This window comes from Chelon labrosus, assembly GCF_963514085.1.
Source record: "Chelon labrosus genome assembly, chromosome: 11".
NCBI lineage: Eukaryota > Metazoa > Chordata > Actinopteri > Mugiliformes > Mugilidae > Chelon > Chelon labrosus.
In genome coordinates, this window is record NC_140344.1 from 12,897,680 (window position 1) to 12,912,774 (window position 15,095).

General features: G+C 41.9%; 1 protein-coding gene across 1 annotated transcript; it reads left to right on the top strand.

The window, feature by feature from the left end:
- The first annotated feature begins 445 nt into the window (after nucleotides 1-445).
- rfx7b (regulatory factor X7b) lies at nucleotides 446-13,380 on the top strand. Its single transcript, XM_084555478.1, has 10 exons — nucleotides 446-981; nucleotides 2,888-2,921; nucleotides 4,420-4,504; nucleotides 4,914-4,953; nucleotides 5,044-5,166; nucleotides 5,290-5,406; nucleotides 5,824-5,908; nucleotides 6,013-6,220; nucleotides 6,556-6,851; nucleotides 6,937-13,380. Exons 1-10 carry the CDS (start codon nucleotides 854-856, stop codon nucleotides 10,303-10,305), a joined length of 4,485 nt encoding a protein of 1,494 aa, XP_084411604.1. The 5' UTR covers nucleotides 446-853; the 3' UTR covers nucleotides 10,306-13,380.
- Nucleotides 13,381-15,095: the final 1,715 nt, after the last annotated feature.

Consider the following 15,095-nt stretch of genomic DNA (forward strand, 5'->3'; position numbering starts at 1 on the left):
ATCTGGGGAAACACAAAAAATGCAAATAAATAAATAAAAAATGATATGTTCATGACAAAGTAGCATGGTAGCATAGCACTCAAGCAGAGTACAAGTACCTCTGAGCTGCATATGAGGGACTCCAAACACCCCAGGTTCACTATGTGACAATCAGTCTGGGGTCATTTAATTAGTCTCTCCAGATGTGCTTCCAGTTTATTAACTCTTAACACACTTTTTTATGCTGCTACAATAGACATTTAAACAAAAAATAAAATCTTTTGCAGTTTGACAAATCAAGATTCCCCACTATTCCAGAGGAAACACAGATATAGTTATTCTGCACAAAAATGACAGTAAGTTTTCAGACTTTTATTTTGTTATGTGTGTCAGGAATGAGGACTGTGGTCTTTTCTCCCTTCCTTTAGAAGCTGACCGGTACAAAATGCTAAATCAAATGTCTTTTAAATGATATCTGGGTCAGTAAGAGCTGTTTTCAGACAGTAATAGCGCCGTGAATTCCAGGTGTTTTATTTCGTCTGTAAACTGTCCGTGTACTTCCGGTCTGGCGCCTGCACCTCGCGTGTAGCTTGACGCAGGCAGCTCGTCTGTAGCTGCTGCTGGCTGCTGCAGGCGTGCTATTTGCGGCAGCGGAGATACCTCTGCGAAATGCCTTTTGTATGCCCGGCTGTTTTTTGGGGTTTTGTTTTGTGTTTCGCGAGGGTCCCACCACAGTGTTCGTAGCCATGCCCTGCGCTGGATTCAGCGGGCTGTCCTAGCTGACTGAGCCGCTCCAGCAGCGGTGGGTCCGGTGCAGTGCACAGCCGGGGATGAGGCCTACTTGTTAAAGCTCCCCCACCACCCCTCCATCGCGATGGCTGATGATCAACAACAACCTGGTCAGAAGCCTGCCTCGGGATTAGGCTCTCTTCCAGCGCTGGTGCCAGGACTCCAGGGGCCCGAGGCTAACGCGCTGCAGTTCAAAATAAAGAATTCAATTTGGTAAGGATGGAAACGATCCCCGGGGCAGCCACACTGTCCTTTTCGCTAGCCGTAGCCTCATAATTAGCGTATCTAACTCTGGAGTGGCAGGGAGGCAGTGTGCTGCACAAAGCCGCTGAAAATAACACGAGTGTTCAAAGGCTGTAGCCGCAGATATTTGACCGAAGCACGGAGCAGCAGCGAGGTTGAAAAGGGACGCGGTCTGGTTCCTGTTTGTGCATTAATAACACGGTAACGTCGGCTTACTTCCAGCAGCAGCAGCAGCAGCAGCAGCAGTAGCTATGATGATTAGCATCGAGCCACAGGAGGCCATGTTATAATAGATGACACCAGATCCACCGGTGGTGCTGATGCTCAGGATGACAGGTGTCAAAGCAGACAGCTCCACAGATCGAGCCTCACACTGATTTAATGCTGCTAACGAGAGGGCTGCATCTGAAATATTAATAACAATAGGAGCCCCCTCCTCTGGGAACTGTGTGCTTTTTTTTTTTTACATTTACGTGTTGTATCTACAGGTTATTCTTGCAGACTGATCAGCTTGCAGTAAATTGTGATTCAAATTTTAATTCAATATATTTTTTATGTATATATTTTGCTTTTACTACCAGTTATGGTTTGATGGCTTTGGGAAGAATCCAGACCACTTTATTTGTGCAAAATGCATTAAGAGAAAACGTGCTTTTCATTTGGTGTTTTTGCTAATTTATTTAATCAGATGAAAAGTCTCATTTACATAAATATTCATCCTTTGATTCACTTTGATTTTTTGAGATTAACTAAGTGATATGTTTACCGCCCGCTATATTATTTGTATGTCACAATTTTGAGTTCGTAGCGTCTGTACCTCGTCCAGGATGTACCTATATGTATATATTTTATAATGTCACAGCAGGAATTACATTACAGTGCAGGTAATGCAGTTACAGGCTTGATTCCATTTAGCTGTGTCGGTTTCAGGATCCAGGTGTTGTGCATATTGATCCACAGTCACTCGCGTGTTTTCATTGAACGGGGCAGTGATTCATGTTAGTGGTAGCATCTGTATTATAAAATAGCTGCTGCAGAAAAACTAAATAGAGAACCATAAAAGTAGTGTCAATGGCATGTGCATCATTTTCTACTAACGGTTTCAAGTTACAATGCAAGAATGTGCATCACGACACGTGTAATTGACTAAAATGAGTCACAGGGAGTTTCAAACAAAGTAGTGAATGAAAAGCTAAAGAATATTTAACTGGTTGGACTTGTTAGTTACAAAAAAAAAGTCCAATGATCTCTGTACACTGCATTAGTACAGTAGAGCAGAGTGGCGGCAGCATCATGCTGTGGAATCAGACTGGTCAGAGCTCAGGGAAGAATGAAGCTTTAATTTCTGAATGAAATGAATTTAATATGAAAGTAGTAAAGAAGGACTTATGATGTAATAAATTTATATGTTTGTAATAAACCGTAAAAGCTTCTATAAAACACGTTTTACCTTGTGTTAGTGTAGATCGTCAATCAACTTTAAATTACATCTATAATAAGTAGTCTGAATACCTTCCAAAGCCAATAAATATCACTGTATTTGAGTACTTAAAGATAATATGAATAGCCTTGATTTTAAACACAATTCACTATATTTTACTACATATCTACTATAATGTACTACAACAGAATTTCTATACAACTGAGTGTCCTAATTTATGGGATACCACAATTTAAATCCACAATGCCTCGCTGTTGCCTGATTAGCTGTTCATACGTAGATTCAAACTGGTTTCTGGTCACACAAAACCAAGCCTACAGAGATTAAAAAAGACATAGATTTGTTGAAATGTTAAAAAACAAAACAAACAAAGAAATGCATCAATGATATTTTAATTATTTGCTTTTTTGTCCTTTTCTGTCTTTCTCATTTTAGCAAATCTGTACAATCAAAAGTGGACAGCATATTGGTGAGTATCCATAAATACTTTCATAAATGTAATTTTCTTGAAAGCAAGTCTTTCTTTTTTTTTAAACCCACTGTTTTAGATGTGGATCATAAGATTATGATTATTTCTGCAATATGCAAAGGATGTCATGCACATGCAGAAATATAAGCTGTTTCTCTCTGTCAGGTGTATGTATGAATACATGCAGGTTATAGAGTAAATCCAGGTACCACGGTATTTATTTCAGACATATTAATGCACTACTGTTCTTTATTTCTGCACAAGCCATCGATGCACATTTTGGCTCAGATAAATCTGTCTCTCGTGCTGTATTCAGCAGCAAAGCCGCGTCAGTGACATCAAAGGGACGCGATAAAGCTTTGTCTATTTTTTGTCATCAATTAAACTGAGTCTATTTTAATTTCATCCAGTCTGTCGGGTCGCGTCGACGTAGTTTGGCAGCTTTAGTCTCTTTTTTTTGTCCACCGTTTGGCCTCTCTGAGGTCTACATATTCACATCGCTGTGGACAGCGCATCAAACTAGGACAAAACAAATAATTAAAAGATGTCATTCACACCAGACAATAAGGATTTTGTCTAAATATGTTTTTTGTTTTGGTTAATTTGAAGGAACACCTTACTGTCAAGTAATGTACGCTTAATATAGAGATAAAGGGAACAAATATTAAGAATGCTGAGATTAATGAGATATAGATGGATGGTACTGGTGCAGTCAGATGTATTTGTATTTTTTTAAATTGAAATAAATTACTTATAATTGTCTCAAATGCAAACATTAGGTCAATTTCTGATGTTATTAAAAAATGAATGTTGGGGCGGACACAACAGGAGCTGAAACCAACATATATCCAAAAAATCTCTTGACAGCACATTTTAGCATTTTAACATTATACAACACTAAAGTGTCATAAAGTAAAACATAAACGTGATCATTCAGTGTCACCTTGGTAAGGAAAAACACACTGATGCCATCGGTGAAATCAGTAGTTATCATTTTGTGGATAACACAAAAAAAACAAGAAAACATTTAAGGAGGTGGTTCAAAGAAAATGTTCCAATCACAGTGCAGGACGCAGACAGGTAATACACTAGGTGTTCGTAGCGGTGTAGTGTAGTAAATCACTGACAGCACTAACCTCGTTCATTTAAATATTGGTTCCCATAGCAACAAAGAGGCAAATAGAAAAGGAAGAGGTGAGATTAATCCATTCTTAGAAACCAACAGTTAAGGTGGAATTGCTTGTGAGGTGGTTGCGTGCCACTGTCACACCTGTGTAGTATTTTAAAATAGGTGCCAAACTCTTAACTCATTTTTATATATCTCTAGATCTGTTTTACCTCGGCCATTTTGATTACATTTTATCAGTGCCACCTCCTGTCTTCATTTTAAAAACAAATGCCTTATAGTTGGTTGAAAATGTGGACACTTCATTTGAGCTTCCTTCAATCTGAAAACTATTTTCACCGTTCTTCCTTTGTGATGTTTTTATTTTCGCAGCAAGATGTTGAGAAGTTTACAGACATCGAAAAACTCTACCTCTACCTTAAGTTGCCTTCTGGTCCCAGCAGTGGCAATGATAAAAGGTATGTCGCAGACACACACTTCACTCATATTTCCACTTTGCTCCTGGGCCTGTTTTTTGTCTTGCGCACACACACACACTCACACACACACCTGCTTTTGTTGTGGCTCTCATTACATTATTGGCTCTGTCTCATTGCTTGTAAAAAATTCAAGTCGCAATCCACAGGCTGCTACACAGGCACAGGTTAGGCCCGTAGCCCCTGAAGAGAATTTAGGTTTTGACATTTTTAAGGGTTTTTTATTTTTTTTCTTAGTACACATTCATGAGTCCTTTTTCAGCTGTGTGACTGATTATCATTATGAAGCAAACCACTGAAAAATGTAGACTTCTGCTATACCTAGCTGTCTGTGTTTCATTTGTTTCCCCATATCTATTCATCACCCCAACCCCCAATTTCTGCCCATTTGGACTGAGAATGAGAGGGGGTCGTCCACTCCTGGATTATGGTATTAAAGTTTCTGTATTAACAAGAAATGATGCACAACAGTCGAGGGCACTGCCTCACCAGTTTTATTCTCCTTATGCACCAATTTCAGTGATCAGAGTTCCATGTCGTCAAGCCGTACTCAACAGATGTATGCTTTCAACTGGATACGCAATCACCTAGAAGAGCACCCAGAGACTTCCCTCCCAAAACAAGAGGTGTATGATGAATACAAGTGAGTGTGAGGTTTTTACTGTGGGATTTAGAGTAAGGGATCGAAGGTGTGTGATCTATTAATGTAAATATATATGTAGTTTATATTACCTTACACTCTTATGTGGTGTCTCTTCTTTTACAGGAGCTATTGTGACAATCTCGGCTACAATCCACTGAGTGCAGCAGACTTTGGAAAGATCATGAAGAATGTCTTTCCTAACATGAAGGCACGCCGACTGGGAATGAGGGGCAAATCCAAATATCCTTAAATTCCGATTAACACGTCTACAAAGTGTGTTTTCCTATGTTTTTTTGTCAGTGAGCAACGTGGTTGATGTTGATAGATTGCATCAGTGCATTGGACACACTGAGGTGCTAAGATCTGAACCGGCAGATTTTGTTTGTAATTGAATCTCTGTATTGAGTTTTAAACCGATCCTACAACAAGATAGTCATAAAACAAACCAATGGTGTACATTTTTACTTCAGTGCTTGGCTTTTCAGTGTTTCTCTCAGATTTTTAGGACAGGGAATGTCTTGATGCAACGACCAGCACATAGATTTAAAAATTTATTTCAGAAAATGATGTAGCTGAAGTCCAACACTAGGTCAGCATTTTGTAACCATGTCTGTATTCAGAATCATTCATGTTTTAGAAACCTTAACTCCTTCGCACATACTGTTATAGCGGGTTGAGGAAGAAAGCTTTCGTTCACATGCCTTCCTTACCCAACCTGGATCTGCAGAAATCTGGTGATGGGGTAAGTTGCGCTGTGAAAAAATCTGAAATATTTAGTAAGACTTACACTTGTGACTTACACTAATCTTATGCTCATCCACCTGCTGCTCTGCTCTCTCTGACTAGTGTGAGCTGATGGAGTCGACGGGCCAGTCTCCGAGCGCTGAGGATGAAATGAGGTCTGCAGCCTGTGGACTGGTGTGTGAGTGGGCACAAAAGGTCCTGAGTCGTCAGTTTGACAATGTGGAGGACCTGGCTCGCTTCCTGCTTAACAGCCACTACATTGGTACTAAATCCATGGCTGCACTCACTGTTATGACCGGAACGCCCACAGGTAAGGGTCTCCTTTGATCGACTGGGTGGTCATTATTATATTGTTGTCTTTTAATAGATTGATCTACTGTCTGTTAAATTTAAGGTCCGTTTAAGTTCGTAAAGTGCAACTATTAACACAAGAAAATATGATCAAATGTTGAGAGCCAAGTTGCAACTTGCATGTTACAGTTTTCTAGAAATGAGCCCATCTCCAAAAACAGTTCTTGGTGCTTTAATTTGCAGCTGGATGGTTTTAACTTGGAAATGTTACTAAGAATAAACATCAACCATCACCAATCGAACACGGTATATTTCATAATCATAATCCGTTGAACTTGTTTTATGTCTTTGCAGGAATGAAGACGCCAACTCCAGCCTCTGCGTTTGTGCCCACAGCGGAAGCAAACTCATTCCAGCCCCAGGTGAAAACCCTGCCCTCTCCCTCTGTCGATGCAAAGCAGCAACTGCAACGCAAGATCCAGAAGAAGCAGCAGGAACAGAAGCTCCACTCACCTCTGCCCAGTGAGGCCCAGGTCAAGAGAACGGAGGCCAGTACCCCTGGCCCCACCATCCCCTGCGGCAGTCCTGCTCTGCTCTCCCCCCAGCCCACCATAGGCATCGTAGTAGCAGCTGTTCCAAGCCCAGTCACGGTACGTGGCTGAATCGTTCCTTCTAAAATGTTCAGATATATTACTGATGGCTTTGGCTAAATTATGCTTCTCGTTGATCTTCCAGGTACAGAGAAACAGGGGGTTGATGACCTCACCCAGCCCTGTAGGGACGGCGGAAGGAAAAATGTTGAACTTCCAAGTGGTCACTCAGTCTCTTAAACAGTCCCCCAAAACTCCCCAGAATATCTCAGCTAGTCCTGTAGGTGACCGGCTGGCACGACATGGTACACGGTATGCCCAGATTCTGCCCAAGCCCTCTGCCACCAGTGCCATCACGTTGCGCTCTCCCCCAACCCTGCTCATTACCAACAGCCCCATAAAAACTGTGATGCCCACTTCCCATGTTAGTTCAGTGAATGTGGTGAAGATGACGGCCATCGCTCTGGCTCCCAGCAGCAGTAGTAACAGCAGTTCAACTGCACGGCCAGCCTCGGCTGGTGTGAGTACCATAGCTCCCTCAGACGATTCCCTGCAGTCACATGGTGGGACTTTAGTGGCCTCTCAGTCTCATGCAGTCAGACCCAGTGCCCCTGTCTTCACCCAAACCCTCTCCGCTGACAAAGTGGTGTCTGAAAGTGGAAGTGACAGTCACCACACATCTGTCGCAGAGAAAACTGCTGGAGGAGCCAAAGAGGAGAGAATAGCTAAGTTCAGGGCTGCCAGTGAGCCAAGCTTCTTGGTTAAGTGTTCTCCAGGACAAGACAAAGGGACACGGATGAAAAGCGACCCCACATCCCCTCCCACCTCTATAGCTGTATCTGGGACTCAGGACAGCAATAACAGTAACTGCCATGACAGTACATTATACTTGACTGTTGATAATCAAAACTCGAATGGCAATGCGTCATCTAATGGCTCCTCTGCTGTTAACCCAACATCGAAGGATCCCTGCCAGGATGCCAAGAGTCCCAGGAAGCGCACAGGTGGGGAGACCCATGTGATTCCTGTAAAGAGGGTGTTTATTTCCCAGCAGCCACTGGCTATAGTTGACAATCCCAAACCTGGAGTCGGTGCTGCAGTGAAGAGAATCCCCAGACCAGGAACCCCTGCCAGACCAGAGAGTGCTCCCTGCAAAGTGACTGTAAAACACACTTCTATAGGGCCCACCCAGATCCTTGCACTGTCCGACTCGCCCATCACGCACACTGAGGGCACCCAGACTGTTGTCAAACCCCAGGACATGGGGGTGAAACACGAAGACCATACTCTCAGCCCTAATACCAGCACTGGAGCTGCTGGAAATAGCACGTCTGATCAGGTGTTACTACGGCAGATCACTGGGGACCCTCGTGCCATACCAGCCAACTCAGGACCACACGAAGCCTCTGTGATGGGTGACTTGAAGAGCACAATATGGGAGGAGGGACAGCTTGATGAGCTTCGTAAGCAGGCGTTTGCCCAGCAGATACCAGCAGAACACAAACAAGCCCCTACTGACCAACTTACCATAATCGCTCAACCCCCTGAGGCCTCGGGCCAGCTCACCCTCACACAGGAGATGGTTGATTTTGCAGGTTCTCAGCCCAGCATGGACTATTTCCCATTCAATGATGATGACATGACCCAGGACAGCATCGTCGAGGAGCTAGTCCAGATGGAGGAGCAGATGAAGCTAAAGGGCCTGTTTGCTAACTGTGTTGATGTGTCCCTACAAGGTCAGTCGGCCAGCAATCAAGGCTCAATGCTCAACGCTCACCAGGCCAGTACTACCTTCTATCACTCTGCCCACAGTAGTACCACTCCAGTCCAAACTCCCACTCCAACACCAACACCAACCCCGACACCCACCCCGACTTCTGAAATGACGCTTGCGCACAGCCTGACCAGAGAGAGCCCCTGCTCACGCATGGCTCCCATCACCCCTGTGGATGGAGCCATGGGTCGCCACACTCCCATCAGCACACCACTGTCCAACTGCAGCAGCAGCGTTCCTCCAAGCCCGGTGGAGTGCAGAAATCCTTTTGCTTTCACTCCCATTAATTCAAGCATCACAGGTTATCATGACGCCAGTATTGTCTCCAGCAGCCCTGTCAAGCCCATGCAAAGGCCCATGGCAACACATCCTGACAAGGCCAAACTGGAGTGGATAAACAATCGCTACAACAGCAACTCTGCAGGTCCTTTGTCCAACCATAGCATCGGCATTCTGCCCAGCTACCAAGACTTGGTAGATGATCAGTTTCGTAAGCCTCATGCTTTTGCAATTCCTGGCCAAGCATTTCAATCTCAGACAAGACAAGATGCTGCTCACTTTGGCCGTTTGACCCCCATTTCCCCAGTGCAGCAGCAGCAACAGCAACAACAACAACAACAACAACAGCAACAGCAACTAGTAACAGGCGTAACCACTCCTACTAAACAGGAGAGTTTTGCTGTTCCTGCACCATTAGACAACAAGGCCTCAAGCTCATCTACATCCAGTACTTTCCGTTGCCGCAGTGTTAGTCCTGCAGTGCGCCAGAGGAACTTCAGTGGCAACACTGGCCCTCAAACTACCACCACGAGTACCACCACGACAACTCGAGCCGTGGTTTCACCCTTTAACTCCCCTATCACCTCTGAGGTGCTCAGCATCCTATCCAACCCCCAGACAGTCAGCACTGTCCACAGCATGGTCCAGCGTAGCCAGTCTGTACCTCTCAACATTATGATGCAGAGTGAGATGCTGCCAGTACAAGGTCAGACTAACACCGCAAAAATCACAAATGTTCTTCTCAGCAAGATGGAAGCTGATGGCGATGACTCTGTCCGTGGTTTGGGCATAAACAATCTACCCTCTAACTACACGGCCCGTATGAACCTCACACAGATCCTGGAGACCACTCCCGGCTTTGCTGGAGGAACTGCTCACCAAACTCAGCTGCCTGTCAGCTCCAGCCCTGCTGCCTTTGAGCTCCAGCAGCATGGCTACCTCACCACTGGCAGTGGAGAACAGGTGACTTTCTCTACTACGGATAGCCAAGCACAAGCGGGACCTGGTGAGCAAGACCAGACGCAGCAGCAGCTCCAGGAGAATCCTGTGCAGACACAACCACAGCTCCTCCTCCAGAGCACACAGCAGCAGGAGGTGGAAGACGAACAACAACAGCTGGATTTCAACAACACTGTCAAGGACTTGTTGGGGGACGATGGCCTCAACCCCAGTTCCCAGCTGGTGGGTCAGGTAGCTTCAGAGCTCAACGCCGTCGCGTCTGACTTCTCAAACGACATCAGACTGACCTCAGATCTGTCCAGTAGCATCACTGACCTTAACACGTTGGACACCAACTTGCTGTTTGATCCCAATCAGCAGCAGGAACAATATGAAGACTCAACACTGGAAGAACTGAAGAATGACCCCCTTTTTCAGCAGATATGCAGTGATACTGTGAACTCTGGTTTTGACTGGCTAGAAAGCAAAGACCAGCCTACTACAGTAGAGATGCTGGGCTGATGTTATCTTTTATTCTGTATGATTTCTGTTCTCTGTTGTTTGGTTTGGTGAATATGTAGTATACCTGTTTCTAAACTATAGTTTGTTGGGATTTGTCTGGACTTTGCCATTTGTTCTGTTAAAAGTGCCAGGCGTACCAGAGAATCTCTCCTACTGATGTTTAATTACTTCCCTCCCTTTTTCATTTGTCACCCAGAGTTTCAGTATTGAACCACTTTTCTCCCTCATCTGAAATCAGAAATGTAAGCATTTCAAGTAAAAAGGTGTGAGCACTCGGCAGCATGCACTTAACAAGGAGCAGATTCGAATGCTACGAACATTAAGCAAGGGTAATCTTCGATAATGCAATATACTATGTACTTAATGAACAACTGAGGAAAATGACATGGGTAGGAAATTTGGCACAAAAGACTTCACCAAAAACGTATGTTGTTGTATACTATTTTCAGTGTGTGCAGTTCAAGTTCAACCAAATGGAAACAATATTGGTATTGTAGTATATGCACATAATAGTTGTAGTACATTTGCCTGCCATATCTGAATATTAAAAAGGGTGGCATCTTACGCTGCCAGGTGCTGAATTTATGACATAATCTTTATACTTTATCATATACCAAGTCAGTGGAAAACTGATTCACATCTGAGCATTGTCCAAGAGTGAAATTTTCTTAAAGCCTATACTTCTTGTACTGTTTAATATCTTCTAAAGGGAGTAGATGAATCAGTAGGGAGAAGATGGGGATTCAGGCCAATTTGTGGACTACACATTGAAAGGAATCAACAACTGGCTGCCTTATTCCCGAAGTCCAAGGCCTTATGCCATCTTCAGAAAGACTGTATATAGTATAATGTTTTAAGATATCTCCGGAACCATACAGAGCTTCATCATATCAAGGCAGCTGTTACTCTTGATAATTTCAGTACTATTTCTTATTCTGTTTTTGTTTCGCAGTGTTACGATATATATTGTATAGGCTAACGACTACACTGTGTGTGCCCTTATTAATGGATTTAAAGGAATTTGATATGCTGTCATTTCGTGAAAACCATGACAGGCACACTTTCAGTCATGAAATTTTTTTTCATTTTTTTTGGCATGCTATACTCCCAGCTTGGATATCAATGGTATGGAGAAGGCTTATTTACAGGGAAGGCTAAAGGCTGACATGTATGTTTTGATGTCATCTTGAGATTAAGAGGAGGTTATTAGGTTATTATGTTCGTGGAGATCCAGCCTTATTTCCATACCAAAGATGATCTGTTTAAAAATCACAAGAGATTATGACACAGAAACACTCCTAGTAAACATTAACATCAACGGGAAGCGGGCAGCCTCAGAGATATAAAAGAGTTCTATTGCATTGGAGGAAAAGGATTAAGTTGCATAAATCTTATGTACAGTATGTAAATTTGTGAAATGGTCACTGTCCTATGTTTTATAGGTAACCATGGACCTGAAAGCATGTTGAAACCATCACTGCTAGCCAGGTAGGCTATGTGATACAGTAGGATGCTTGCTTGAGTTTTTGGCTATTGTCAATGTTGTATAAGTCATGTTTAAGCTCCATCTGTAAATAGGATAGATACATAGAGATTTGGTGTATCAAGACACTATATTATGGCCATTATCCTAGCTAAGTATGTGCCATTTAAAAGAAAAAAAAAAAAGCTTAACAGATTTATAGTCGGCAAGATACTGTATGTTGTGTGTTACATTTCTGGCTCAATGTGTCGTAAAAGTAATGCTGTCTGGTCTCGCTTGCTGATTTTTTTTGTTTCTATTTCAAAGATAATAGGTCTCTGCAGTTGCAGAAGTGATGTGTGCTTTGAGCAGGATCAATAGCATGGTATATTGAGAAAAAAAAAAGTTGTGATACTGTTAGCTGGTTGCAAACATCTCTGTGACAGACATTGTGCTCAAGATCTTTCGGCAGACACTGGAAAAAAACAACAACTCATGTTTCAACAAACTTTGGAGGTTCACGTTATTGCACTAAATTTTTATGACACATGGCTTTGCCACGTCTTTATGGACAAATGTAATGATGGATACCCGGGAAAAAAAAAGACAAAAAAATATTTTTTATGGCAAGATGAGTAAGGAAATTAAGTGAATTGTCAGAAAATGACTAATTGTCTTGTAGCAAAATGTGCATTAATCTCAGTGAGATACACATTTCTTACTCATTCTCATACATGAGAATATAAAGCATTGAGGGGAAAAAAAGTTAACCTTTTAAAACCTACATGCTCATTATGTTGATAAATGATTGTACGCACGCATGTGTGATGACTTCTGTTGTACTTTGTATTCTTGGTAACCACTGTCTTCTGTGATTTGGGCAGGTTCTGTTAACCAGACTGGCAGTGCTAGTTTCATGAGTTACATTACTTTCATTGTGTGCTGTTTACTAAGTTAATGTTCTTCTATATGTTATGTTGATGACTGTTTTCTGATGATTTTACATATTCATACTTTGCAAAATGCATTTGTGAAGAAAGTTAACATTTTTCCTTCTTTTTCGTTAACAATATGGCACTGATATTTGAATCTGAATGAAGGAAATGCACCTCTTTACGAATACAGAAGCTCCATCAAGCAGTGACTGATTCTTTCCCTTTGACTGACCCAGACCCAACTCTGTTTGACTATCTTGTCCATTTCTACCAGTAGGAAAAAAAAACCCTCCTCTGTGGTGTTGTCTGGTGTTCTGCTTAATGTACAGTAGCTTGTTAATATTGCAAACGCGTTGTTTCTTTTTTTCAATGGAAAGTACTCACTGGTGAGATTTTTAAAGTGGTTTTAAAAGCCAATAAACTTTTTTAAAGAATGTTCCTGTGTGTTTAAGTGGTCATGATTTTGTATTTTATTGCAGTAAATAAAAAGGGCTTCACAGCTTGAGGAAAATGAAAATGTAGTCATTGTAGTTTTAATGTCACACAAGGTATTAATAATGAAAGTCATTATTTTGTTAGCTAAGCAATTTCTTTATTAGGTGTCATTTTTAAATAATTATTATAGAATATATTATTTCATCCAGTAATGACAATATTTTAAGAAATAAATCTAGGTTGTCTTCAGTATAAGCACTGCAAGACAAAGACAAAGCTTTATTTGTCTCCAGCCTATGACATGGCACTATTTATTGATTTTCCCAAATGTGGTAATATTGATGTTTGTTTGCTTTTGGTCAAACAGCACACTTTTAATATTATAACAGCCAAGTTTATGCAAAATCTTTCCATCACCTTCTTGGCATGAGGTTAGAGGTCATCAGCTCTTCAAATGACCTCTGGGGTCAGTGGGGGGTGGCCTCTCCTGGTAACAGGCTCCAGCCAATCAGAGCCCAGATCACTAGTCCCCTGCTCTGCTTTCCCATGGCCTCACAATATTCATAACATGTTAATGACCTTAACCCTATTGATCGTGGCCAAACAGCCTGACCTTCAGCCATGTGGTGTCCAGTGGCTACCTCAACCTACGCAACACAACATTTGGCAACGTGAGTCGACAGATTTCAAGGAATACATTTCTTTTTCATGCATGTCAATAACTACATAAATCTAAAATTATAGGCAAAATGAGGGGACAATACAGATAAAGTGATATGTTTATATCATAGGCATTTACTATCTTTACAAAATAAAATCACTACTATAGGGTATGAGTATGTAAAAAAAATAAAATAACCATCCTAATGAATGAATGAAGGACACCAGGTCCCAATAAAAGCCCTAATAAAGAATGGCATTTAAAACACAAGTGTAGAAGTCTGTTTTATAAAATCTTTAGTGAAATAATCTCAAAATCTAAACTACTGAGTAAACACATTACCAGATGCTATTACCCTGGCAACTGGTTTTGAGCCTTGAGTTATAACTATAAGGCTTTAGATGATTAAATCAATAGTTAGCTTTAATCAATACATAATTACGCTGTGCTCTTCTCATTTGATTGGATATTGAAGTGTGGAGGTGCGTGTTTGAGGCGGTAATCCCTTACAATCATTCCACAACCTATACGTCTATAGTTGAGAATTAAAGTCAACACTTTGCGAGACACAACAAAGTTGTCCGGTCTGAATGTGGCGACTTTATTTACCTGCTCCGATGGATTGGTGTTTTGCTGATACAGCGTGCCTGATCTCACAGCTGGAGCCCATTGTGCTGCTATTGAATGAGGGCTGGGAGACGGGAGGGTCATTGTCAAAAGGCACGGTCGATGGATCAATACCTGAATTCATTAAGCAGCTGAGTTGAAGCCATCAGTATCTCTTCATAATTACCAGGTTTTCTGGTAGGAACAGATGCTGTTCACCATGACCCTTTTACCACTTGGTAACTGATAATTCACAATGTTCATCTTATTTTGTTGTCCAAAGCATTTGATATACAGAAAGGCACATCTCACCAAGCTAACAGGGGAAATTGGTAGTTGGTTACTAATCAGATTGAGGGGTATATGAAGTCAGTGAGCCTGATCAGAGTTTGATGTATAAAATGCCACTCAGCTTTATGTGATATGACAACCATCTAAAAGAAATTCAATTCTGTTTCGCCTAAGGCATTATGGTACGCAAAAACAAACTCCTTCTGTCTTCACATGCTCAGTTCAGATTGGGACACACACTCAAACTTAAACAAGGAAAGGGAGAGAGGGACACCTACGTACATGTCTCATATGCAGAGTGGGTAGAACCAACAATAAAATTACTATACACAGTGGCAATATTAGTTAAAGTGCAAACACAAGCTATTAAAAGAACATGGATCAGAGAACACATCAAGCA

Excerpts from the sequence above, each read along its gene's own strand:
- rfx7b (XM_084555478.1), top strand. The coding sequence starts at position 854 with ATGGCTGATGATCAACAACAACCTGGTCAGAAGCCTGCCTCGGGATTA. Across the intron at positions 982-2,887 it reads AAAATAAAGAATTCAATTTG|CAAATCTGTACAATCAAAAG; the intron begins GTAAGGATGGAA and ends TTCTCATTTTAG. Across the intron at positions 6,221-6,555 it reads TATGACCGGAACGCCCACAG|GAATGAAGACGCCAACTCCA; the intron begins GTAAGGGTCTCC and ends ATGTCTTTGCAG.